The sequence below is a fragment of the Catharus ustulatus genome, chromosome 9 (genome assembly GCF_009819885.2).
Source record: "Catharus ustulatus isolate bCatUst1 chromosome 9, bCatUst1.pri.v2, whole genome shotgun sequence".
Classification (NCBI taxonomy): domain Eukaryota; kingdom Metazoa; phylum Chordata; class Aves; order Passeriformes; family Turdidae; genus Catharus; species Catharus ustulatus.
The window spans coordinates 33,126,438-33,152,366 of record NC_046229.1 but is presented as its reverse complement, the minus strand read 5'-3'; the positions used below and the strand labels follow the sequence as shown (position 1 = coordinate 33,152,366).

The window sequence follows — 25,929 nt, the reverse complement described above, 5'->3', positions numbered from 1 at the left end:
GCTTTTCTGAGCTACATCTTGTGTCCTTGAGGAACAACTATTTTTAAAGAAATCTATTAAAGGAAAAGTTTAGGGTGGAATGTGTCAATTCTATAATCAACTAAGATGTAAATTGTTGGTGTGACCTGGCACATGTTTCCAACTAGCCTGTCTGGGTAAGACTGGATGTTCTGAGAGGATGTTCTGTGATGGTTTAACGGAAGCCACATCCATGGAGAGTGGATTTGAATCTGTTCTTGCTGTGTGTCTGTGAATTTGTCGTATAAAGAGCTGTCAGTTCACTAAGAACTTCTAGACGAGAGTACTTAGAATATTAAGAAGACTGAAGTGGAATTATTCTGTGGTATATCCAAACTTTTGATTTTGAAAGACAGCTGTATGTGGGTTCTGTCCTTGTGTTCTTAGTAGTTGCTTTTGCATGGGCCTTGCAAGTTGGCTGCCTAATTAAGGCTGCAATAAATTATTCATCAGTTGAACTCATGAAATCAAAATTGCTTGCCTTTTGAAAGGTCATGCTGTAGTTTAAGAAAACTGTTTGGCTTGCAGTGTGTGAAATATTGAAGCAGGTGATCACAATGTTTGGGATTTTTTTAAAATAGCTTTAAAATTTCTTATTCTAGCTCTGCTGAAATGGAATTACTGCTAATACTGACTGAGCTTACTCTCCCGCCAGGCGAGCTGTAATCCTGTTCAATACACTTTCTTGGTGCCCACTTGAAATATGCTTTTAGAATATTAATATCTATGGAATGTAATTCCTGGCTTGACACAGACAAAAGTATTTATAAAAGTACAACTATGTCAAAATACACCCCTAAAAGGTTTGAATGAATGCAGTACTAATATCTCTTATGTATTATTTTGAAATACGAAAAATTATTCCCACAGGAAAGGATAGGGCAGTGCTACCTGCACTGTGCAGACTATTCTCTACATTTCAGCATTTCTTCATTTAAAGTTCTCTTAATTTATTTTGTCCTGTGATTTAATATTTTAATCATCTTTTGAAAGATGGGAACAGTGGAAGATAGTAAGTTGGTGGGTTTTTGCCAGTATACTTTCCTTTTTCTTTTTCAAACTGCTGCTAGTGTAAGAGCAGGTGGTTTAGTGTAAGTGGCACATGCGTGCAACTAGCTGAGGGCATATGTTCAATTTTTTGCTTTTCGTACCATCCTTAAATGTTTTTCTGGTGCTTCTTATCATATATGGTCACTCAGTAAATAGCATCCTTCTATAGCTTATGTGCTGTTTAAAGCAAATGTTCTTTGGTTCCTGAAAAATGTTAATTACCATCATTCAGTTGGCTGCACAGCATTTCCCTGAAGTAAATTCACTTCTTGATTGATAATTTATTGCACAAAGTTTTATTTCTATTGATTCACGGCACAGGAATTTGGTGGTATTTGTCATCTGGATTGAGGTTATAAAGTGGATTCAATTTGTTGTAGGACCATCAATATCATCTTGAGGGAAGCTCCTCCTTAAGGAAAATGTTCTTTTATATGAAATTCAGAAAAATATTTGCTCTGTGGGCATCTCTGGGTGGCATCGCTGCCCATGGTGAGGAGGATTGGAACAAAGTGATCTTTAAAATCCCTTCCAACCCAAACCATTTTGTGATGCTATGAAATATAATCCGTGAGACCACAGGAAGTAATGCTTAAAGGAGATTGTAGCAATTTACTCCAAAAACTTGCTTAATATTTATTAAATACATGAATAATATTGGGAGTAAATTAAAAGTTTCAGACTTTAGAAGCATTCGATGTAATTGTTGCTCAACAGCCTGAAAAGACTGCACAATAAACTTGCAAATGTGAATGGCCATCTCTCTCTACTGATCTGCATAAAAAAAATTACAGTAATTTCACGACCATAAGGCGCACCGGACTATAAGACGCATTTTTCATTTGCCGCAAAGATCTGTGCCGTGCGCAACAGAGTAATGAATTAGTAACGGAATCTTGCGATCATGGAGTTTACAGGCATGTGCTTAGATTGTAAACATTTTAACAGATTAGTGTACCCTTTAAATGCAGTCCCAGGTGCCCTCCCAGTGCTGCGGGCCCCGGCACTCTGGCCCGCCCCTGGCTGGTGTGGCTCCTGGCTCCCACTGCGCAGCCGCGGGTCCTGGCTTCCCCTGCCCAGTGGCTGCAGCTGCCGCGGGCCCAGGCACTCCCGCCCGGCGCTGGCTGGCACAGCTTGACTATTTCTTCCTCCTGCACCAGGGCCGGGACTGGCGCCAGCCGGCTTCTCGTTCCGCCCGGCTTCTCGTTCCACCCGGTGCCAGCTGCCTTCTCGTTCTGCCCGGCGTCCCGTTCCGCCTGTGCCCGGTGCTGCCTGGCTTCTCATCCCTCCCCCGCCCGGCGCTGCCTGGCTTCTCGTTCCACCCGGCTTCTCGTTCCACCTTGTGCCAGCCGCCTTCTCGTTCTGCCCGGCGTCCCGTTCCGCCTGTGCCCGGTGCTGCCCAGCTTCTCGTTCCTCCCCCGCCCGGCACTGCCTGGCTTCTCGTTCCGCCCGGCACTGCCCAGCTTCTCGTCCCTCCCCTGCCTGGCGCCGCCAGGCTTCTCGTTTGTCCCGCACCCGGTGCTGCCCGGCTTCTCGTTCCTTCCGCACCCGGTGCTGCTGCCCAGCTTCTCTTTCCTCCCTCGCCTGACACTGCCCAGCTTCTCGTTCCTGCCCTGCCTGGCGTTGCCCGGCTTCTTGTTCCCCCCGCGCCCGGCACTGCCCAGCTTCGCGCTCCTGCCCCACCTGGCGCTGCCCAGCTTCTCGTTCCTCCCCCGCCCGGCACTGCCTGGCTTCTCGTTCCGCCTGGCACTGCCCAGCTTCTCGTCCCTCCCCTGCCTGGCGCCGCCAGGCTTCTTGTTTGTCCCGCACCCGGTGCTGCCCGGCTTCTCGTTCCTCCCGCACCCGGTGCTGCTGCCCAGCTTCTCGTTCCTCCCTCGCCTGACACTGCCCAGCTTCTCGTTCCTGCCCCGCCTGGCGTTGCCCGGCTTCTTGTTCCCCCCGCGCCCGGCACTGCCCAGCTTCGCGTTCCTGCCCCACCTGGCGCTGCCCGGCTTCTCGTTCCCCCCGTGCCCGGCACTGCCCGGCTTCTCATTCCTCCCCCGCCCGGCGCCACCCGGCTTCTCATTCGTCCCGCGGCTGCAGTGGCCGCGCCGCCGCCAATTTCCCCCGGCCACAGGGGCCGCACCGCTGCCGCTCTCCCCCAGCCACCCGAGTTGCGCTGCTGCTGGCCCGATGCTGCCGCCAGGTGGGCTCTGCTCAGCTTGGGGCTGTTGCGGGCTCACACTTTTATTTCCCCCCGCAACCGGGCCGGGGCCACCCGGCTTCTCATTTCCCCCATGCCCAGGCTGGGGCCAGCACAGCCCGGCTTCTCGTTCCCCCCGCACTCAGGGTGGCGCCGCCCGGCTTCTTGTTCCACTCGGGCCAGGGCCGGCATCCCCTCCCTCCCTCCCTCCCTCTCTGCGTGGCTCCTGCTGGCTGCAGCCGCCCGCTCCCGCCCCCCCTCACGACTCGGCACTGCTGCGGCACCGCCCCCTCATTGTGGCTTACACTTCCGGTTTGGCAAATTTCACAACTTTGTAGATCAGATAAGGCGCACCGGACTATAAGGCGCACTTCCGGGTTCGGGGAAAAATTTTAGTCAAAAGGGTGTACCTTATAGTCGTGAAATTACTGTATTTGCCCATTTCTTCTTGTTCCACATCACAGCATCCTAATTACAGTAATTTCACGAATACAAGCCGCACCAATTTGACTAAGATTTTGCTCCTAAACCGGAAATGCGGCTAATAATCAGGAGCGGCTAATACAACCTCAGAAGTGCCTGCCAGAGTGCTGAGCCGAGCAGCTGCAAAGTCGGCATTTTGCGGTTGTTACAAATCGCTACTCTGTTGCACCGCGGGTGGAGCCTGGCTCCCTGTAGGCAGCACGGGGGGCGGGGAGAGAGGCGGGAGAGCTCTCTTTCCTCCTCTGCCACAGCCCAGGGGAGAGACGGGGGGGGCCTGGCGCCGCCATTGCTGCGGCCCGGGGAGGAGAGGGGGGACCCGGGCCGCCCCTACCGCGGCCCGGGGAGGCGGGGGGGAAGCCCACGCCGCCATTGCCGCGGCCCGGGGAGGGGGGGGGAAGCCCGCGCCGCCATTGCTGCGGCCCGGGGAGAGGAGGGGAAGCCCACGCCGCCATTGCCGCGGCCCGGGGAGGGGGGGGAAGCCCGCCCCACCATTGCCGCGGCCCGGGGAGGGGGGGGAAGCCCGCGCCGCCATTGCTGCGGCTCGGGGAGCCGACGGGAGCCCCGCGCTGCCATTGCTGCGGCCCAGGGAGGGCGGGGGGAAGAGCGCGCCGCCATTGCTGCGGCTCGGGGAGCCGACAGGAGCTCCGCAGAAGCCATTGCCGTGGCCCGGGGAGGGGGGGGGAAGCGCGCGCCGCCATTGCTGCGGCTCGGGGAGCCGACGGGAGCCCCACGCAGCCATTGCCGCGGCTCAGGGAGCCGACGGGGTGCTTTGTCCCCGCCCGCCGCCGCCGCGGCAGGAGCGGGCAAACTCCGTCCCTGCCCGCCGCTGGCGCCACGGGCGCGGGAAAGCTCCGTCCCCGCCCGCCGCCGCTGCCGTAGGAACGGGGGAAGCTCCGTCCCTGCCTGCCACCGCAGGGCAGCGCCGACCCGGGGTGACCGAGCCCAGTGGCAGCGGCGGCGGGCCCCGAGCGGCAGCACCGGGCTGGGCCATCTGGCCCCGTCAGTGGCCCCTAGCGGGCCGAGCCTGCACAGCCTTAGCTCAGCCAGTAAACCCCGCCCTCCCGCGGTTCTGTTACTAATTGCACGCGGATCCTCGCTGTGAACGACAAAGCGGCTTATATTCGGGTGCGGCTTATCTATGGACAAAAACCGAAATGTTTGCCAACACCCAGAGATGCGGCTTATACTCAGTGCGGCTTGTATTCGTGAATTTACTGTACCTAACACATGATACTGGCTAATATTTGCATCATTAGAAACAGTGCTGGAAAAGGACTGAGCTGTAAGTTCAGCAGAGGATCAGGCTGAACCTGAGCCTGCTGGAGTAGCAGTAAAAAGAGGCAAAGGGATCATAAGCTCCCCTCGCATCTCGACCTTTTAGAAGGCTACTGTCCCCTTCTGGTCTCCTGAACTGCCCTCAACCTTGACTCCAAATTTTACCAGCCTCTTCCTTCTCCCCCATACAACAGAACCTACTCTGCTGCTGCCACCAAATCCAGTTTCTAATGAAGAAAAGCCCTCTGGTGGCTTTTTTCCTGTAGCCAGCTGGTAAGAGCTCCACAAGAACATCTGCATTTCAGAACTGCAGCTGTGTACCTGGTGTCTCTTGATCTTTATCGCAACACAGAGTATGTGGACCATAGCACTGTAAAATGGTTTCTGGCATTCTTTAGGATCATAGGGTAGGAGGGAGAAGGAAGGGAACTGGTCTCTGATAGCAAAACTGAAAAATGAGGCTAGCAGGTGGAGAAATGGTTTAAGTTTCTACAATATACTGTTTCCTTCAGAACTGACATTTCTGGGTTTTCACCACTGGCCCAAGTGTGTTTAGTCTTGATGAGGATGAAGACAAACCACAGCAAGAAAAATTCTGAGCTAATGGTGGAAGTCTCAGGGAGAGTGGTCAGACATTGGAACAGGGGCCCAGACAAGCTGTGGAAACTCCATCCTTGGAGATGTTCACAGCTCAGCTGAATGTAGATCCCAGCGCAGCATGGCTTAAATTTGGTGTTGGATCTGGCTTAGAACTTTGCTCCCCCCACTTTAGAGCAAGGCATGGGTCAGATGGTATCCACAGCATATAAGGGGCTTGAGAAGCCTGAGCTTGTTTTGAGAAAAAAATAAAGGGTTTCTTTTGATTTATATATATATTTATGTATATAGAGAGAGATTTCTTGTATCTCATCATATGCCTGCACTCAGGTCAAAATCCCTGTGTGTTCTGTGTAAGTGCGAGCTCTCCGGCAGGTTTTAAATAGAGAGCTGTAGTGGGTGGATTTGGGGAAGAGGCTTTATATTCCAAATAACAAATAGAACAGAGTTCTGCCTTAAATACAGCACTAATATGACTTCATAGAGCAAATTCAAACACCAATATGATGTAGAAAGCCCTAGCTACGCACGCTTACACATACGCACAATTTTTAAGGCGACAAATTATTTTCCTTCCTCCTCTACTACTTTAAACTGCACTACAACTGCAAGCTTTATAGAATAAAATTATTCTGGAGGCGTTAAAAACAAAACCAGGGTGTCCATAAGATACATGGACAAGTAAATGCCAGAAGTAGTTAAGATTAAAAATAAAGCAAACTAAAAGAAATACTTTTGTTCTTTAGGCTTAGTAGAAAGTATATAAAAGAAAAAAATACTGTAAAACAACAACAAAAGAAAAGGTTGGCAGAAAAAAGAGAAGCTGATGAGCTGGTATGTGTATTAACACTGTCATTCAGGTCTGCATCTGAATAAATAACTACTGTGTTCCTCATCTCACATTCTCAGCTGCACCTCCTTGCTCTCATCAATGCCTTTCAAAAAGATTTTGTGGAAATTATTGTTGTCCATGTAATCCAGCTGACCATTCAATAATTTAACAAGAGAAGACTTCAAACTAGAAATGAGTGATGTGATTGAGATACTGCTTTGTGCACCACAGGGACTGCTTTTATCAGTCCTGTTTCCTTACAACAAAGGATTTAGCAAACAAATATCGCTGTTCCTTTCCAAACTGAATGGATAATAGATTTTCTTGCTTGGAGTTTCTAAATCTCCTTCTATATGGACTTTTTTGTCTGAGAAGCTTTATCTGGTATCCTTTCAGGGTCATACATCACCACTGCTTTCACAGCCTTGCTTTGCATATACAAAGATCATACTCCTACCACATCCCCTCTGTTTTCAGCAGGATCAGATGGGTGTGAGCCTTCTGTTTTGTATGGCAACTTGTGTTGTTTCTAGCTGATGTAATTTATGAAGAAGGTGTAGAATTGCTCCTTCTATTCAGCTTGAAGTCCACCAGCTGGATGTAACCAGTTGTGGGAGCTTGTGCACTGTGTAGGATGCTGCCTTGATGACAGTAAGGCAATTCTTTCAATAAAACTTTTTCTCACTTCCTTTTATTCAAATTCAAATTTTAAAAAAATCCTGAAGCAGGTTTTGTTTAAATCTGTGCCAGAGGCCCACATGTGCCTCTAATCTCCAAATAAAAATACTTCTTGTTTAACGTGTGGCCTCTGATACAACATTCTGGTATTGTTATATATTGTAAAATTCCCTCTGTAACTGCATACTTTTATCAGGACTAGCTGGTTTCTAATTAATTTTCACTTGCCTCTAAATATATGTAAAGCAGTACAACTTAGTGCTGTCAGCATGGTGCAGTTTATAGCGAGGGGCTGAGCTGATAAAGCCACTGGCAGGTTGCAGCATGACTGGATTTTTGGTAGTGAAGGAAGACTGCTTGTATTCCCGAAGAAGTCAAATTTCTCTGCTTTTGGACCGCTTTGTCTCTTTAGTTAAAATTTCTTTAGAAATTTTACCTGCATTTTACCTGCATCTAGGTTAGCAGATGCTTCCTCTGCACCAGCCAGCAGAGGTTGCCATTGATTTTCCTGTTACCTGCTCAACAAAGCCTGGATTTCTTGTAGCAGACCTGAAACATATGGCTGCTGAGTGCTTGTTCTCAGAGCTGAGCACTCTGGGCACACACAGCAGGCACCAGCTGGGGCTGACCTGAGATCAAGGTGACTCAGTGGTTACTGTGACATTTGGAAGCTTTTGTCTTTACCAGTCTTTAAATCTGTGTGGAGCCGGATGTACTGAGCGTGTAGCTCCTGTGGTCTGCTTTGTCAGGCTGTACCTTTGCTTATCTCATGCCCCTGTGTACCTTTGGGGCTCCCTAATGTCCATTTTAAGGTGTTTTGGCCCTTTACATCCCTGGTGCCAACCACGATCTGTCCCAAGGAGAAGTGGGAGAAGTACTGGTCACTGCCATGCCTATGCACACTGTTCTCCTCCTCATCCCCCACAGCAAGAGTGGGATGCCTATTGTTCTGCCCTGGTGTGGATAACTGGGGCTTAAAGCTGTGCTGAATTTAGCCATTAATTTGTTGTTGCAGCCATTTTCCATTCTGAGGTGTTGGAGATAGTTTAATTTTTTCTTAAATCCTCTGATAGAAGATTTTGGAATGATCACATGCCCTTACTGTAAACCACTCTTATACTGCTGCAGTTTGTGCTGCTTCACTTTGCTACAGACTTTTTATTCAGACTCGGACATTTGCTCCAGGCAATACTTGAAATACAAGGTGCAGCTTATTAAAATTTTGCCTTTGGTTTGCCAGGATCTAGAAGGACTTAAATCACTGTAGTTTCTAATGACCTGGTTGGTTTAAAGCCTCCAAGACACATCTGCTGATCGATAGCCCGAAGAGCTCTTCTGTGGTTGGTGTTTTGGTATCTAAATTTGCTGTTTCAGTGTCTAAGGAGTGTCTATGTAAGATAACTTTGATGGTTGTATTTCTGTGACTGGGTTTATTTTTATGAAGCACAAAGTAAACAAAAGTTCTGAGCACTTAATCAGGGAATAGCTGCATCTGTTCGAAGGAATAGAGCTGAGTTAATTAGTTCAGTTTAGAAAATGTGTTACAAGTATTTGAATTTAAACTGATGTTGAAGCTATTAGAGTACTGGCAATACCGTTATAGTATAAAAAATGGGTACAGGTGAGTTTTGTAACATATATGTGTTAAGTTTGGAAGTAAGTAATTTGGAGACATAATTAAAAAGGGGGCTGTATTTCTGTCTTTTAAGGAAGATTAGAAAATTTGTGTGGAACTGTGGCAGATACTTTACCAAGCTAAACCTCAGCAGGTGATGCTTAAAAGGTATGTTCACAATTAATAACATGAGATTGTTTTAGTAAACAGTTTCAGTGGGATGGTGACGGTAGTTTAGTCGGTTATGTTTGGATTATGTAGGCACATCTCTCTAGGACGGGTGTGTTGGCTTTCTCCTGAAGCTGCCGGAGCTCGGCGGTTCGGGGGCCGCGGGACCCGGCTCGGTGCGTCCGGTGGCCTCGCTCGCTGCTCCCTCCGCCCGCTGCCGGCCCCGGTGCCGCTGCCGGTGCCAGCGGCGGCGCCATTGGACGGGCCGAGAGCAGGGGAGCGGCCGGCACCGCTCCAGCGCCCGGCGGGCTGCGGCGGGGAGGGGGAGGAGCGGCCTCAGGTGCCGGCAATCATCGCACGGCGGGAGCAGGGAGGCAGTGGCAGCCACTCCAGCCGCACCGCGGTAACAGGACTCCCTGTCAAGTATTGGACATAGCATGAAGATGCGTGTAGGTGAGAAAGCTTCTCTATTGCTTTGGCAGGGAATTGGAGAAAGGAGTGATTTTATACGTGCTCTGTTGCTTATAGACAAAGGGAGCGAATAGGCGGAAATATTCGGGAATGTTATAAAATCTAGAAGGACTTTCTGTACAGCGTGGCGATGCACGACAGGAAATTAACTCCAAAAAGAATGCTTTCTCTCAAAGTGCTGCGACAGATTTGAACATTTGGCTTTTCTAGTATCTGAAATTCCTCCTGAAGACACGGCAAGGACTACCAGAAACATCAGAGATGTCCTGGTACTTTACAGAGACTTAAAGCAAATGCCAGCTGAATGACCTTGGAGATAATTTTATGTGGATTCATTAATTTACACTGATAGTCTTTTAGTCTCAGGAACTCTAGGATTAATGATGGTTTTAACGTTTTAGGGGCCTTTCAAAAAACAAGATTGTATACATTTAATTACCTGCCTAATGATTCCTGAACTAATCAAGCATTTACTTAAAACGGAACACAGAAGATGCTTTCTTTTAATGTTTTCTCTCTCCATAGTTGTGAATAAAATGAATAAGGTAATGTCCTGCAATTAGAAGAATGATTTTTTAAAGCAACTATTTATTATGTAGATCATCTAATAAGTATAGAAATCTTAAACCCCTGAGAAGATGAACCTGAGCAACAGAATAATGGGGTAGTAAACAATGGCAGCTTTTCTAGTCAAATCAGTATTTGATTAGCTTTCTAGCAGAATGCAGATGCAAGTTTCTGAGCTTGCTTTGTGGGGGGTTGTGAAATGATTCAGTTGTTGCTACAGAGGTGAGCAATATCATGGATATATCTGTGAACTCCTGGGTACTGATCCACTGTAGTAGATATGTCAGAATTTCTTTCAAATTGCCATTGCTGAAATTAAATTCAAGAGGATTTATTTTGTCTATAGGGACACTGAATTATGATTCTGGCATTCGTATTGTAATGGATTATAACTGTTTAAAGGAACTGTAAATATTGACATGGGTCTCCAAAATCTATTTTTAAATTATTTTCATTTTTAAATGAATAGACATGATCTTCCTTATTGTATGTGAGATGTATGTTTTCTTTTTTGGGAGCCAGAGGACAAATCTGCCTCATCCCCACCTATCTCCCCCTAAATAAAATTCATTATTCATACCCAAATAGTGGTGAGTCTATTGGAATTAACCTTGACAAAAATGTTTTCCTTACCTTTCCAGTGAGTAGCATGGATAAGATGGAGTACCGTCTTCTGAATCAAACAAGAAAAGACAGCTTAGAGGATGAACTTTTTCCTTTAATCTCCAGTCAGTCTGTGATTTAAACTATGACAAAAAGATTATTTCCAGTAGCTACTGGTCCAGGAAACCTGAGTACTGAGCCTCCTCCTTCCCTTCCTCTCACTCTCCCCAGTATATTCCAAATTAAATTACTTTCTCAGGAAAATGTCAGAGATTTCCCTCCCCTCCTTCCCTGGGAAATGAGTATGTCTCTTTTGTCAGTTTTTATTTCTATTTGTTTTAGAAGTGCCTTGTATTTGCTAAAGATGGGTCAAGAGCACTGGAGGAGCTGATCAGTGGCCTTTCTCTTTCTGGCTTTTGTTTTTTCTTTTCTTTCTTTCTCTCTTTCTTTCTTTCGTTCTTTCCTTAAAGCCAAGGTGTGCCAGAGGTGATGCACTGATGCTGAGGAGGCATCAACAGCTATGGGACTCTAATCCTCTCACATGTAAGCACTGGCAGTGTCTGGAAAGAGAGACCGTGAGACGCTGAAGCTGAGTTTAGCTGCTGTTCAGCAGGTTGCCTGTTCACTAAGGCTCAGATTGCACTGTTTCCTAAGCACAAAACATGAACCTGTCCCAATGGATTGACTGGAGGACTCTGAATATGAGCAGTAGTGTTACGAACATATCTGAGCACCTCTCCTGCCCTCTTGGATTTGGTCACTACAATGCAGTTGACATCTGTATCCTTGAGACAGTCATTATTGTCTTGCTAACATTTTTAATTATTGTGGGTAACTTAACTGTGATATTTGTTTTCCACTGTGCTCCACTCTTGCATCATTACACCACCAACTACTTTATTCAGACCATGGCCTATGCTGATCTTTTTGTTGGAGTCAGCTGCTTGGTTCCTACTTTGTCACTGCTCCACTACTCAACAGGTTTCCATGAGTCCTTGACTTGTCAAGTTTTTGGATACATCATCTCTGTGCTCAAAAGCGTATCTATGGCATGTCTTGCTTGCATCAGTGTGGATCGCTATCTCGCTATAACGAAGCCTCTCTCCTATAACCAACTGGTCACACCTTGTCGCTTGAGAATCTGCATCAGTCTGATCTGGATATACTCTTGCCTGATCTTCTTGCCTTCTTTTTTTGGTTGGGGAAAACCTGGTTACCATGGAGATATTTTTGAATGGTGTGCTACCTCCTGGCTAACTAATGCCTACTTTACTAGCTTTATCGTGTGCTTATTGTACGCTCCTGCTGCCTTTGTCATATGTTTCACCTATTTCCACATCTTTAAAATTTGCCGGCAGCACACCAAAAACATCAGTGATCGGAGAGCTCGATTTCCTAACCACGAAGGTGGTGCTGCTGGGGAGACTGGGCACAGCCCCGACCGCCGCTATGCCATGGTTTTGTTCCGGATAACCAGCGTATTCTACGTGCTGTGGCTTCCTTATATCATATATTTTCTTCTGGAAAGCTCTAGGCTGCTGGAAAACCCAGCACTCTCCTTCCTAACTACGTGGCTTGCTATAAGCAATAGTTTCTGCAACTGTGTGATATATAGCCTCTCCAACAGTGTTTTCAGGCTGGGACTACGGAGACTATCAGAGACAATATGTTCATCTTGTATGTGTTCAAAAGACAGGGATGTACGGGACCCTAAACCAAGGAAACGGGCTAATTCCTGCTCCATTTAAAGAAAACTGGTGCATGTAATCAAATGCTGAGTTTTGATAGTATTTGAGGTATCTGGAAACTTGCCAGAGAGAAATGTTTACTTGAACAGCTTGCTGTGGTGTCAGAATGAATTTAAGAGGGGTCCTGGAAAAGGCAAAGGCACCTGTAAGAAGGGTCACTGAACTTTCGTGAAATTGTCAGGAGAGCAACTCAACAGAGATGATGAAGAAAGACAGAAATAAAAATCTTCCAAAGGGCGTGAAGTAACTGGCACATCAGAGCAAATTTCTCGTAAAACAAATTAGTTCCTGTCTTGCATATCCACTTCATAGACAAGTTCTTTATGTCAGAATACACTGTAGCCTTCAGAATTTAAATACTTTCAAGAGGAAGCAATCAACACCACAGTATGCAGTTATCCATAAATTATATACTTGAGGACTGTAGTAGATACTGCAGGTAATAGTCAGCTCTATCTTTGCTCACATATGATGTGACAATTTTCAATTGCACAAAAAATCTGCAGTGTGTAAACCGTACCCTGGGCATGACGCTTTGGGATAAACTGGAATCTTTGGGTACAGCTTACACAGAAGCTCTCCCTCTCATTTCCCTTTTTTTTCCATGCTTGCATCCCTCCATTCCATTGTGTGCGGGTGGGTGAGTTTGAGGGCACCTGTAAGGTAATGTGAGTTCCAAACCATTCTTTCTGCAAGAAGCAGTAACCCTCCCTGCCTGGCTGCAGCTGCCTGTGTACAAGGATTTCTCCAGTCATTCACTGTCTTGACCCAGTTCAATCAGCACATGGTGTCGATGTAGTGCTCTTTAGGGTGTACTGAAGCTTTTCCTTACTGATTCCACAGATGCTCCTAACACAGATATGATAATGGCACACAGCAGTGTGCAGGACTACTTAGAAAATGAAAATTAACTGACCCTTTTCTTTGGGAAATATGAAGAGCTTACTGTTGAAGCTGTCAGTCTGTTGTGTGAACCTCAGTAGCACATACTTTTTTTTTTTTAAGAGAGAACGTAAATTGTGGTCTGTTCCTAATGCTTTCATAGCACATTGAGTAGGTCAATGCTACAGGATGAAAAAGTTTACATTTGCTTTAAGAGAAATACTTCTGTGCAGCTCTTTGTCAGACAGGTGTTCTCAGAGGAGGTGAACAAGACAGTTTAGTGTTTAAATACAGGCCAAGCTTCGCTATGTCCTTTTGTACTGAACTGGCTTTCAGGTCCTGATGAAATCTTTTTTTATTTTCTGAGGGCACATGTTAGGTTTGTGTAATAAATTGCCAGGGGTTCAGATGCATGCCAGTCAATATAGTATTTAAGTTACAACTTTGAACCAAATGCAATTTTCTTAGGTGGTTATTGGCTTTTTAAAAAGGCTCAATTATTGATTATTGGTGCCTTTTAACACTGCACTATTATTCCTTCTTTCACCAAAATGTGTATGTAAAGACTGTGCTTATTACTTTTTGTAATGAAAGCTGACCACGTGTGCACACTTGTGGTTTGACTCTAGAGCTCCCTTAATACTGTACTCTTTGTTCTGTTGAGGTGGTTCTGAACCCCTATATGTTTTTTTAAACCTGTAAGAAAGTTGAAACAATGGAATAAAGTAGTATTATGTCAATCAAACTCTGTCTTGGCATTAGTTCCCTGATTTTACACTCTGTTCTCTGGGAAAGTCCTTTTGGGTTAGGACTCGAGTGAACAATTTTAAATCCAAATTTCAAACCTGCTTATTTGATGTCTTAAAAGCTTGTATTCTGGTTTCTGGCATTGTGCGTCTTCAAAGTAGATCCAAACATAACTTGAAATATTCCTTGAGCTGAGCTGAGCTCTTGCTGACACCCAACTCTCACAGATATTAGGGAAAAATGTCTAGTATCCTTTGTATGGATCTTGTAATGCTCCGTGTCTACAGCAATGTATTTGCTGCCTTCTTTTGACAAATTCATGTTTATTTTGGAAGGCTCTTTTGGCTCACTGCTGCTGTGTATGGTGGTGTAGCCCCAACTCTTCCTACAAACATGACTTGGATTCATTTAGTTTTGTCATTATTTTGTCATTTTTTCCTGCTTAGTAGGCCCTCAGCAAACAAGACTTAGACAAGGAGCAATGAAATGTCTTATTTCTCACAATTTACAGAGCTGGTTTCTTACCAGCAAAGTACAGTAATTTCATGATTATAAGCCTCACTTGATTATAAGCCGCACTTCCGGGTGTCAGCAACTTTTCGTTCTTTGTCCATACATAAGCCGCACCTGAACGTTACAATACAGAGTGTGATAAAAGGTATCTATTCTATCACCATCTGTTGCGGGTGGGGACAGTGATCCTTATCTCTGCGGGAGATATTCTGCTAATGAGCCATCCCTTGAAACCAGGTGGGGCATTGTTCTTCATCTTTTCACAACCCATCCTTCCTCCAGCGAGTCATTTTCTGCTAACGGCCCATTGAGTCCCACTGTGGGACTGATAAAATTACTGCATCCCATTGGAAATTGCTCCAGCCAGGGGGAAGAGCCCAACATTTCTTACCAAGATAAAAACAGAGGTTTTGGGACACTAAGGGAGCCCCTTTCTCCACTGGACTCCAGAGGAAAACCGAATTTCTTCACATCACCACTGGACCTTTAGAGGGAAACTGCACCTTCTATAGGAGCACTGCTTCAACTGAATCACATCTGTCACTGCAGGAGGATGCAGCCACCGTTTAATGGGACTGCTGCCATCACCCTGTCTAATGGGGTGTCAGGTTGTACTCTGACTTTGTCAGAGTTTGGAGTTTGTTTCTTTGTAGTACTGTATTTCTATTTTAATTTCCCTCGTAACGAACTGTTATTCCTAATTTCCATATCTTGGCCTGAAATTGCATTCTCCATTTCAAAGAGAGGCTTCTGCCTTTCTTAGCAGACACCTGTCCTCCAAACTAAAACAGCAACTTTTCGTTCTTTGTCCATATATAAGCCGCACCTGATTATAAGCTCCACTTCGGGTTTGGACCAAAATTTTAGTCAAAACGGTGCGGCTTATAATCATGAAATTACTGTAATTTTATGTCTGTGCTCTGGGGCTACCTGCTTAGGGCTTCTGATTTTCATTGACATTTCTGGTGACAAGTTGCTATGGGACCTTCTCGAATTAAAGAAAAGTTCTATCAGTGCTTGAAGTTGAATTGATATTTACTGAACCCAGGCTGTAGGCAGCAGATGTGTTGTGACTGTGGTACTGTAACTCCAGATGTGTCAAAATGAGCAAGCTCATTTGTTTCAGTTGTGCCTTGGTTGAACCCTGTTTGTGTGACCTCAGCAAGTGCAATTGATGTACAGCAACTTCAAGCTTTTTTGCCTGAAAACGGTGGGTCAGAGGTAGGGCTTGTCATCAGGGCCTGCACCACCAAGTTTGCTCCTCCTGAAGGACACAGTTAGCAGTACGTTCCTCTTTGCCATCATGTTTAGTGAGTGGATTTGTTGAGTGGAACTAGAGATTTCCTTTTTTCTCAGGCTATTCTTGGAAGGAGAGAATATGAAAGAAATCCAGTACCCTGGAACCATCTTACAGGTTCCAAAAGTTACTCCCTTTTTAAAGTTTTTTGGTTTGTTGAACACTGGCTTGATTTTATTGGTGCAGGAACACTAATTTGGTTACCTGGACTCTGAATTTTGGCTGCTGTAAAGTCACATTTCACCTTATTCTCTGTAAGACTCCTGGAATCTGTCAAAATAAACACCCTCAGATTTATGTATTGCTTTTCTTCTTTCTGTTTCCCAGGTGACAGGATTTGACTTGGTCAGTCACATGAATCTTTAAATTTAGTATGTGTGTTTCATTTTATGGAAGTGTTTTCTAAACTCCTGATGAAAAATTTTTATTTGAGGGATGTTTTGTTACTGTTTACTAGTGCTGACTGAGGATTCCAGCTGGTGCTAAATTCTCTTCCAGAATTAGAAGGCTGGGCATTTTAATGGGTTTTAAAAGTCACAGAAATTCCAGTCACCAAATTGGTCACTTTTGATTTTCATTCTGTCGTTATATAAAGTTACATGTTCTTGTATGAAAACCTGATTAAACAATGATACTTTTAAAGCTGCCTCCCATTTTCATGTGCCTGAAGATTTACAAAATACTTAGTAAATAGGAGACCAGACACTGACTAAAGAAGTTGATGTGAAAAAATCATTGTTGAAAATACAGGTAATAAAAAGGAAACAGATGTAAAATACTAAACAAAAAAATGAAGCTATATACCTGATAGATAAGCAAAACACATATATATACACACAAAAACCTCTTTTATGCAGGTAGATTATGTTACACTGTTACATTTCTCTAGGATACTTATGCTTGCAGCATAAAGGGGCAATGTCAAGGTTGATTGCCTTACCATTTTTGGAACCTCATGTCTGCAGCCTAAGGAAAAGTCAAATAAACTGTGTAATGGCAGCAAAAGAACTATGAGAAAAGTATTTTTTCTTCACCAAATATTCTATGTGCTTCCTTATTTTCTGGCTAAGTAAATTTCTTCTTAAAATACTATTCTTTAACAGGAAAGGGAACTGTAGTGATGAAAAACACATTGCTATCTTTTAAGGTTTACTTCCTGTCTTATAGTAAGATATTCTTTCCCTGTTTCTGCTTAAGAATCCATTTTGTAATTGTACTCGGTAAAGCATGAAGTACTGTGCAGGTTTTAGTTTTGTGCAGTCTTTGTGCTTCCTCTGTTAAAAAGCTGGCAAAAGTTGCTTTATTGAGCTACCTTTCACAGATAGCTTAGTAAGACCTTTTAAAAATAGTGTTTTTATTGTTTTTGTGATTAATTTTCATTCATTAGTGTTTGACAATGAAGTATCCTTGAGTACCCTTAGTTTTTACACTCAACAAAGCAGTGAAATGTCCTTTTATGGGTAAATTAACTTAGCAATTGATATTAGAAATTGAGATTTAATGATGAATTATTTCAATAGCTACTTCATTTCGACGTGGAGCTGTTTTATCTTTCCATATTACGGTTGTAGCAAAGCACATAAATATACAGGTTCTTTATTTTTTAAAGTAGGTGTTGGAATGCTGGGGATCTGTATCTCTGAGCCCAAGGCATGTTGTGCCCAGAGTGGGAGTATCCCTTTAGCAGCTTTCCAGCTCAGTTGCAGCACGCTGGGCAGCACCATGGTCCTGGAGCTGAGTGTGCCAGGGAGCAGTGCTAGAGGTTCAGCAGGCTGATGTTGCTGTCGAGGAGGAATGTCACTGAAGGTGGCAGTGGCCTCCCCAGTCATCTACCAGGACCAGCTGATTTGTAGATCTTTCAGTTTTATTGTCCCTGTTATCAAAAAGAGAAGTTTAGGCCCTTGACTTCACCCCTGCCCCCTGTTCCCTCTGGCTCTTCTTATGAATAGAATGGTGCATTTTTCTACTGAATAACTGAATTTGGTTGATTTTGTTAGGTTTTTTTCACTGACAATTTTCATGTATGTCATTTGAGTGGCCAAACCAAGCACTGCTTTGTTAACTAGGTGCTAATTAATTTGCAGACCTTTCCAGAAATGGCAGCACCACTGAGATGGTGTTTTCCTGTCATTTCCAGCGTTACCTATAACATTGCTTAAAGATAGCAATTTCCAAAGATTGCATGTTTTTTGCCAAACCAAATAAAGAGTTCAAGTAAACCCAATTTCCTCCCCCCACCCCCCCATTTTACCTAGATGCATATATTTATTTTCTAAGTATGCACTGTACATGGATCTCAGCATTTTTAACTGGAGCCTATGCCATTATTGTTGATGGGATGAAAGTGAAATAGAAGGGTATTTAAGAGGAGCTTTCTACACAAGGATTTTTCTAGTCATTCTGTAAAGAAATTATTCCTTTCCCCATTACGAAAATCCCCTGAACTCCATGAGCCGTAAGTGCTAAAGAGTGGGATGTGAATGGAGAAGAAGCTGTTAATGGCTGCATGCCCCAACACAGCCATGAGAAAATACTGAAAACCCCTTTTACATCCATATTTTCTTTAGGCTCCTCCTTTGGGCAAGTACTGTGGCTACAAAAAGGGGTGGCTATGATGGGTGGCTACGAAAAGTAATTTCAGGCAGTAAAACCTTTGGGTCTTTATCCCAGTCTTACACTGTCTGCTGCCAGACTGTAACCCCCTGTGACAGCAGGGCTGCAGGGTTTCATTTTAACCACTGCTTTACTCCGTCTAGACAAAAAGAAGATGACTGGGAGCAAAACAAAACTTTTCTAAGTGCAGTGATTACCAGGGAAAAGAGTTTATTTTTTCCTGTGTGATGTTCATCCCTAAAATTTACAGCTGGCAGTGTTAGAAAAAGAGATAAACACCAAGGTTTTGAGAAGGGAAAGCTCAGAGATGTCAACGTCATTGTCTGAGGGCACTTTAGCAACTTGACAGCATTGTTCTTTGTTTCTTTTAAATGAAATGTCTTCTTTTTTCCTCCTTCTCTATATTTTTTTAATAAGCACAAATTCTTCTCATCATGGAAAAAGTCCATTTTATGAGATATTTAAATGAGGGACAGGGTAGTGGTTTGGGCAAGTATAACAGAGGGGCCCAAGTTACTTGTGAAAACACGTATTGCTTCAAATTTCATACACTTTAGGCAGGAACATCTTCAAACACCTGTCCCAGGTGAGGTTTCCAGTCCTTGTATCATCTCTCCAGTGTTGTTTATGCTTGTGCAGGTATTACGGAAAAGTCCTTCTTGTGGATGTTTTCTATGATATAATAAATTTGTTCTGTTTTAGGAAAGACACTGGGAGAACTTGGTTGTTTGGGGTCATGGGCAGCTCTGCACAAACCCATTTTTGGGTACCGATGTGTAGGGCTTAAGCATGTGCCTGTCCTCTGCTGAAATCTTACTCATTAAGTTAATCCTCTACAGAAGGGGTGAGAAACAGCTGAAGGCAATAATGCCTTCAAGTGCCTCAACAAGACTTCTTCAGAGCTCTGGTTATCTGGGATTTTTAATGGTAAGGTAATTTGTTGTAATTAAAAAAGGGAGATCTGTATGCTGTGAGTAATGAATAGTTATTAGATCAAGAATAGAGCAGTCTAGTTTTCATCTGTGCCTTCAACATGTCAAAAGGATCTTCGTATGAGAATTTTTCTATAATCAGGAAGATTTTCAGGCACTACAATTTTTATAGGGAGTTTTAATGCAACTGTATGTACGTAAGGATTGTAAATAGTTATATAATGGCAAGGTTTCAGTGGCAGCTTTTGCTGCATTTCAGAATGCAGAAATTCTGAAAATTGGGGACCACTTTGTGGTTCAAATTCGATAAGTTATAAGTGCGTGCTGAATTACCAAAGCCAAGACAGCAAACACAGATAATTATCCAAAAGTACTTTCTCTGTAATACTGGATATTTTTTATTGTCCAGGCAATTATCTCATGTTGGCTTATGAAGATGCCTTACAGAAAAAAAAGAAATCCAACACATGTAAGCAGAACTGCATGCTGTCATAATGAAATTATGTTCAAAATTTTTGATTTTTCAACTCAGGACTCACATATTTTCTGTGATCTCTGGGAGCTCCTAAGCAATTCATTATTTTCATTTTCTGGCTGTACTTTACTTGATTTCTGGGTTTTGGGTTTTTGAAGTTCAATTTTTAATTTGAGTTTTCAGTCTTGTTATGCTGTTTTGTAGCTGTGTTCTTCACTTGACTCTTGTAAAAACTTTTTTTGGGTATTGGAAAGGTCATGTCCTTGAAGGGACCTGAATCCAGTCTGAAAGGTACTCAGGCTACATGTCACTGTATTTGAAAGAAGTATTGCTGAACCTTGTTTACGAGATTTCAGGTGTCTTGCCAAGAGCATCAGTGACAGATAACAAGTTCTCTGACATCCTCTGTTGGGCTGGAACATTTGCCTCTGATTTTCTTTCTAAATGTTGCTAACTAAAGAAACTCTATTTTGATCGTGAATCAGTAGTTTAGATGGGGTTTATGGAGATAATTTATCTGTCTATTGTATTTCCTCTGGTTGTGATGGTGGAACAGGAAGATTATGCTTAAATGCTGCTGGAAGTTCCTTCCTCACTTCCTCCCTCCTTTTTTTTTTGGGAAAAGTGTGTCTGTGATGGTTGGTCATTGATACAATTGGACTTCAGTGATCATCTTATTTTATGAAATTTGTTGCATTAGTAATACCTGTAATTTTAAAATAAAAATCATAACAAATTGCTCTTGTAAAAATGGTATTGATTTTGTTTAAAAATAAATTTTACCAAGATTAAAATTCTTTACATTGCTATAAAGACATTTGAAATGTGTTGTATGTGGGGAATACCTGCCGATAATTTGGTTTGGGAAAGATTTATATTTCCAGGGGCAGATGAAATTCAAGAGATTAAAGGTAGATATTAAGTCTGAAGAAAAGCAGGTCTTGCTTTTCACACAAGAATAAAATGAATTGAATCTGCTTTCTGTCACGGAATTTTGCTTTTCTGTATGTCACCTTATAGAGATGGTAATTTAAGGACCCATGGCTTACCAAAAAGTGTTGAGATATTAGTAATTACAAAAATAATAAGGAGATTACTGGATTACATACCTACCATCACCATGATGTGCCTAGACCTTCATACCGATCTGTAACTAGTCCATAGTAGCCCAGCTGGAAGGAATTCTGAGGAATGGTGAAGGAGTTCCTTTTCTCTAGGATTTTCCAGGTTAGGAAAGAAGCCTAAGGTACCGGGGAGTTTGAGAAATCTGTGAGGTTGGGATTGCCCTGGGGGCCAACTGGAATATAATTACCCACTGTTTCTGTTCCAGAAAAAAAAAAAGAGGTAGCACTATGAAAACAAACTGTATGTATAGTGAATCATGTGATGCATTGACCAAAGACTCTGGTTGGTAAAAACTGAAATGGGTTAAAAATTCCAGAGAGTTTAGGGAGGAGTGTGTCTTTGTATGTGTGTGTAAGGTGGAAGTGGGGGAAGTATCAATATCATCAACTGTCTCCGTCTTTTCTTGCTATGGAAGCAAAATACCTTCTGGAAAAGCACCAACAAAGCAGTTGTGAAGGGGAATGTATTGCTAGTTCTGAGATAAAGTATTTAGGGATATACATTTACTTTAAAAAAAAAAATTATAGTAGGTTAGAGCCAAGCTATTTTATAGTCAGTCATAGCAGAAAGGGCTTTTTAACCCTGTGAAAACAGGACTTTTTACAAGCTAAAGGAATGCTGCAAAAGCAGGGTTGCTGACTCTCCACGAGGGTAAGTTGAGTACCCCAATCAATCTGCAGTTGGTTCAGCAGAAGTTCAACAACTCCTCCCCTTTATCATGCCATTGGAAAACTTCTTGTATCAAACCTGTAGGATAGAAGAAAGGGCAAGGTCTGCCATGATGTATTCAAGAAGGAATAAAAAAATCCTTGATAAAATCTCTTTGCCCTGACAGCCTGTTGTGGCTTGTGACACATAGTTTGCAGTTTCCAGCAACTAACTGCTATTTTCTCAGGTATTTCTACAGTCCCCAAAATTAATAATGAAGAACAGCAAAGTCAAGACAAGTACCCTAGTAAGCTGTGATGAGGATCCAGTCCAACAACGTTTCACTCCTAATCAGCAGAATGTTCCCTATTTTCTGGATGGTGTGATATCTATTGAGAAATAAACCAGAACTCAAACTAGATCCTGAAATAACTGTCACCTGGTGTATTTATAGAATTGGAAACAGCTCTACCTGTCAGCAATTCTCCAAAACTATATATCCTTTTTAGTTTTTTAGAGAGGAAGGCTGTTCCATTGTACTCTTTCATTTTAAAATAAGTTTACCCCTAATAACATTTTCTCATTTGCTTTTAAAGCCATTATTGATAGTTATGTACTGTGAATAAAATGTGATTTTTTTAAAAGATGCATACTTGTTCTGTCCTTTGCTAGGTTTGAGTGCCTAAATCATGAAGTGGATTCTCTGTCCTCCAGTTTGTTTTCCTGTTTTGCAGCTCCAAATACTCCTGCACCTTCAGGCTGGCTTGAATTGTCTTGCTCTGTTTCATGTTGTGGAAAAGATGGAAAAATGTCAGGCAAAATTGCAGTTTTATATGTTAGTGTTTAAGTTATTTTGATGATCAAGTTTGTCTTTTTCATTTTCATAGAGTACAATTTCTCATCATGCTTGCAGAAGCCAGCAAGACCAGAGTATTTTTGGTTTTTTGTTACAGAGTAATTATTATTTGAAAAGATAAGTGCTTGTACAGAACGTTTTGAAATTTCAGGTGGCTATTTGGATTATACTGTAGGATTTTTTTTTCTGTTACCATACTGGAAGTATTGTTGTGGTTGCCAGTTTAAAATACTGAAAATGCAAGGTGTGAGCACTGTCAGGCATTTCTAATGTGTCTCCTAACAATGATTGCAGTCTAAAAATCATCAAAACAAGGCAATATTTTTATCCAAAAGCATTTATTCAGCTTTTAAGTATGATTGTGTGTTAGTGTTGTTAGTTATGTACATTTTTATAGAAATCAAGCATAGTACAGGTGAATATAACTAAGTTGTATTCACCCATCATTCCTGCTGTAAGAAACCTTGGAAGTTGGACTCAGTTTTGGATATTAAGGCCTAACAGTGATATGGCATGCCCTAAACTCCTGATTTTTCTGCATCTACACTCATGACTCACTAGATCTCCTTCCCAGTAGCCTGGAGTGAAGCAGGAGCATTGCTAATGAAACAAATGTGCATCTGTGTTTGTGTGCTCAGCTGGTGACAATATGTTAACATATGTACCAAAAATCCCATTTGTTATCTCTGGTAAAAAATACTGCTAAAAAGTCATAGACCATGAAAGAGGAAAGGGAGAGAGCACTTAGCTCTGGTGTACTACATTGCACTTCACGTTTTCTGTCTATTTTTGCAATAAGCAAATTGACAGACAGGGTTTGAAGACAGCTTTATTTTTCCATGCATGTGAAAGCACTAATTCTAGGAATATTATGCTGTAGTATTTCACACTAGTAAAAATACCCCTTTAAATATAGATTGTTATGGTAAACACAGAACAGCTCAAATAATATCCTTGAGTTATACTTTTAAAAACTTTGTATCTCTAATTTGTATCTCCAAAGAGTTTGGCTAAATTTTATTTTAGTTTCTCTGTCTTCCCTTTCTCCCTATTGCATTGCTTTGATTTTTTAAAATTTAACAGGATATTGCCATTTTTCCTTGTAGTGAAATGTGAATATAAATGGCATTAAATCATTCCATGACTAGATGAAAGATTCAGTCTTACTTTTGTTGCTTTCATCTGTTACTGTCCAGTTTGTCTGATGGGCTATTTGAAAATTCAGAACTAGAGCTGGAATCTCAACTGCTACAGGGAGTGTGTGGGGGACTTTTTATGAAAAACCTTCTATATATGAGAGACTATAATCTTAAAAACAGAAAACTGTTCTGTAACTGTTTTATGGTGTGTAGAACTTTTCTTATATCTGCTTCCTTGGCTGCTGGTTCAAGAAGCCTTTTTTCATCCTGTGGGAACTTTGTGCACAACAGAAGGTTGTTAGCCACACTTCAGTTTATTATTCTGCATTAATTGTCCACAACAAAATAACTTCATGCGTTTAAATCCAGTTCAGGTTGTGGCTTTTGCTGTTAGAACTGGACAGAATGATCTATCTTGATTCAGTATCTTCACTTCCGGTTCTTTGCAACAGCGTCTCTGGCAGTGTTTGAGTTTACCTTCTTTTTTAAAATAGTTTCCCTCCAAAATTAGGGCAATGTTAGCATATACTGTGTTATATTTAGATTCCTTTCTTCTTGGAGTTCGTAGAATTCACAGTTAGATTTAGAATGGGAATTCAATAGTTTGTACCATGGAATTGTATCCTGGCTTGGTAACTTCCATTTTTGAGGCTTGGTTTGCAAAATTGGTAGCAAAATCTTTGCTCTGAACTCTAATAAAAATACATGTTGATAATATTTATAATTATTTTAGTTGTAACATTTAGAAAAATGTCACTAACATTGAACATAGACCCAGTTGTTTACTTCTCCTAACAGTTGAGTAGTTTTGATAAACCAGCGTGACTGAAAACTTGCTTTCAACACTGATAGCAAGGGTAGTTCCCTTCTTTATGGTTTTGGTTTGATCTCTTGTTTTTAGAACAAGAAATATTGTTCAAATATGTAGTGAAAGGCTGTAAAATTGGGCAATGTTCAATTCACACTCATTTCATTATTAGTTAGGTAACTCTCAGGAGGTAATCTGTGTATAGGAAAAGGGACAAATCCATTCTGAGCTAGGGTGAAGGAGAATGTCCTTCCTTCTCAACCTGTCACATGCAGAGATCCCATGGGGGAGCATGGAAGGAACTCCACATTGGGATTGGAATTCATCCAGTCAGTGTTACCAAAACCTTGAAGCAAACAGAACAAAGCACAACCAGAGCAATGCTTTCACCGGCAGTGACAAAATAGTTTTTAATGAGAATGATACTGCAAAGCATTAATTCCCTTCAGTCAGTGTGGGAAGCTGTGGAAAGGTGTAAGTTTGAAGTGTGATCAGAATATTTGGCCTAAAACCTTCACCTTATTTGTGAGGGTATTTCTTTGTTTTGTTATCAAATATTGGCTTCTGAAGTAATTGTTTTTTACACTTCTGATTACCTAATTTATTACTCTCAGTAAGGCACAGTGTGAAAAAAAAGAAAAGCAACTTACTTTATATCACCTTTACTAGGTTTGATTTCTATAATTTTCTTTTTTTTCCCTATGAAAATTATTTAGACCTGTGAAGGGGAAGATTACTTAGAAAAGCTTGTTGCTTTTTTAATTCCTAAATTTTATTACTAAAAATTGCGTAGCAAAAAAAAAGAACCACTGGTTGTTTGGTGGTTTCAAACAAGCACTTTTTCTCCTGGTTGCGCGTCATTATTTTTATCTTGAAGAAAATACCCAGTGATCCAAATTCAGTCTGTTCTGGCACCTTCTCAGTCTCTAAGCTTATATTCTCTTTGTATTGTTTAAACTTCAACTGATATTTTTTTAATATTTCAGGAATAAATTCTCTATCCTGTAATATATGTAAGATAAATCCACCTTCCCCCCATTTATTAAGGTATGACCAATAGCTGATCTGGATGGGTTCTAACCAATTTTGCACTTCTTGTTTGCCTCTTAGAGATTCTGTATTCCTGGCACATCAGTAACCTCACTGCTCCTTTTCCAAACCTCAGTATTATAAGGTAGATACCCACAGGGAAAGATCTTGAAATTTAAAGATCACTCTCAAATGGCTGATTGGCAATAAATAATCAAGAATAGCTAGGACTTTTGGAGACAAATATTGTATCTCATGTCTTTTAGAGCTTTGGGTATTGTGATCTTTTTTGAGGTGTAGCAGAGATAGAACTGCACTTAGATACCTGGGGATTTAAAGTAAAATTCCCAAACACTAACTTGAAGCTCCTAAATAGACCTGGCCTGATTTTTCAGGATTACTGAGCAACCCAAAGTCTTGTACAGGTAACTCAACAACTGTGGATTTCTTACTAAAACAAGTAATTAACCTTCACAGATAGTCTTTAAACTTACTGGGATCTGAAATGTGATTATTTTCTTCTAACTCGTATATTACGTGACAATCTTTTTTTAGCCAAGAGAGGGATTGCAGTTATT

General features: G+C 42.3%; 2 protein-coding genes across 3 annotated transcripts in view; both read left to right on the top strand.

Annotated features, from left to right (window-relative positions):
• The window catches only part of RABGAP1L (RAB GTPase activating protein 1 like), a 298,612-nt gene that overhangs the window by 86,274 nt on the left and 186,409 nt on the right, over window positions 1–25,929 (top strand). The gene's annotated exons all lie outside the window — the stretch shown is intronic.
• On the top strand, window positions 11,115–14,498 carry GPR52 (G protein-coupled receptor 52). Its single transcript, XM_033067694.2, has one exon. It carries the CDS (start codon window positions 11,202–11,204, stop codon window positions 12,285–12,287), a length of 1,086 nt encoding a protein of 361 aa, XP_032923585.1. The 5' UTR covers window positions 11,115–11,201; the 3' UTR covers window positions 12,288–14,498.

Bases quoted from the DNA above. Each gene is read 5' to 3' on its own strand.
- GPR52 (XM_033067694.2), top strand. From the start codon at position 11,202: ATGAACCTGTCCCAATGGATTGACTGGAGGACTCTGAATATGAGCAGT.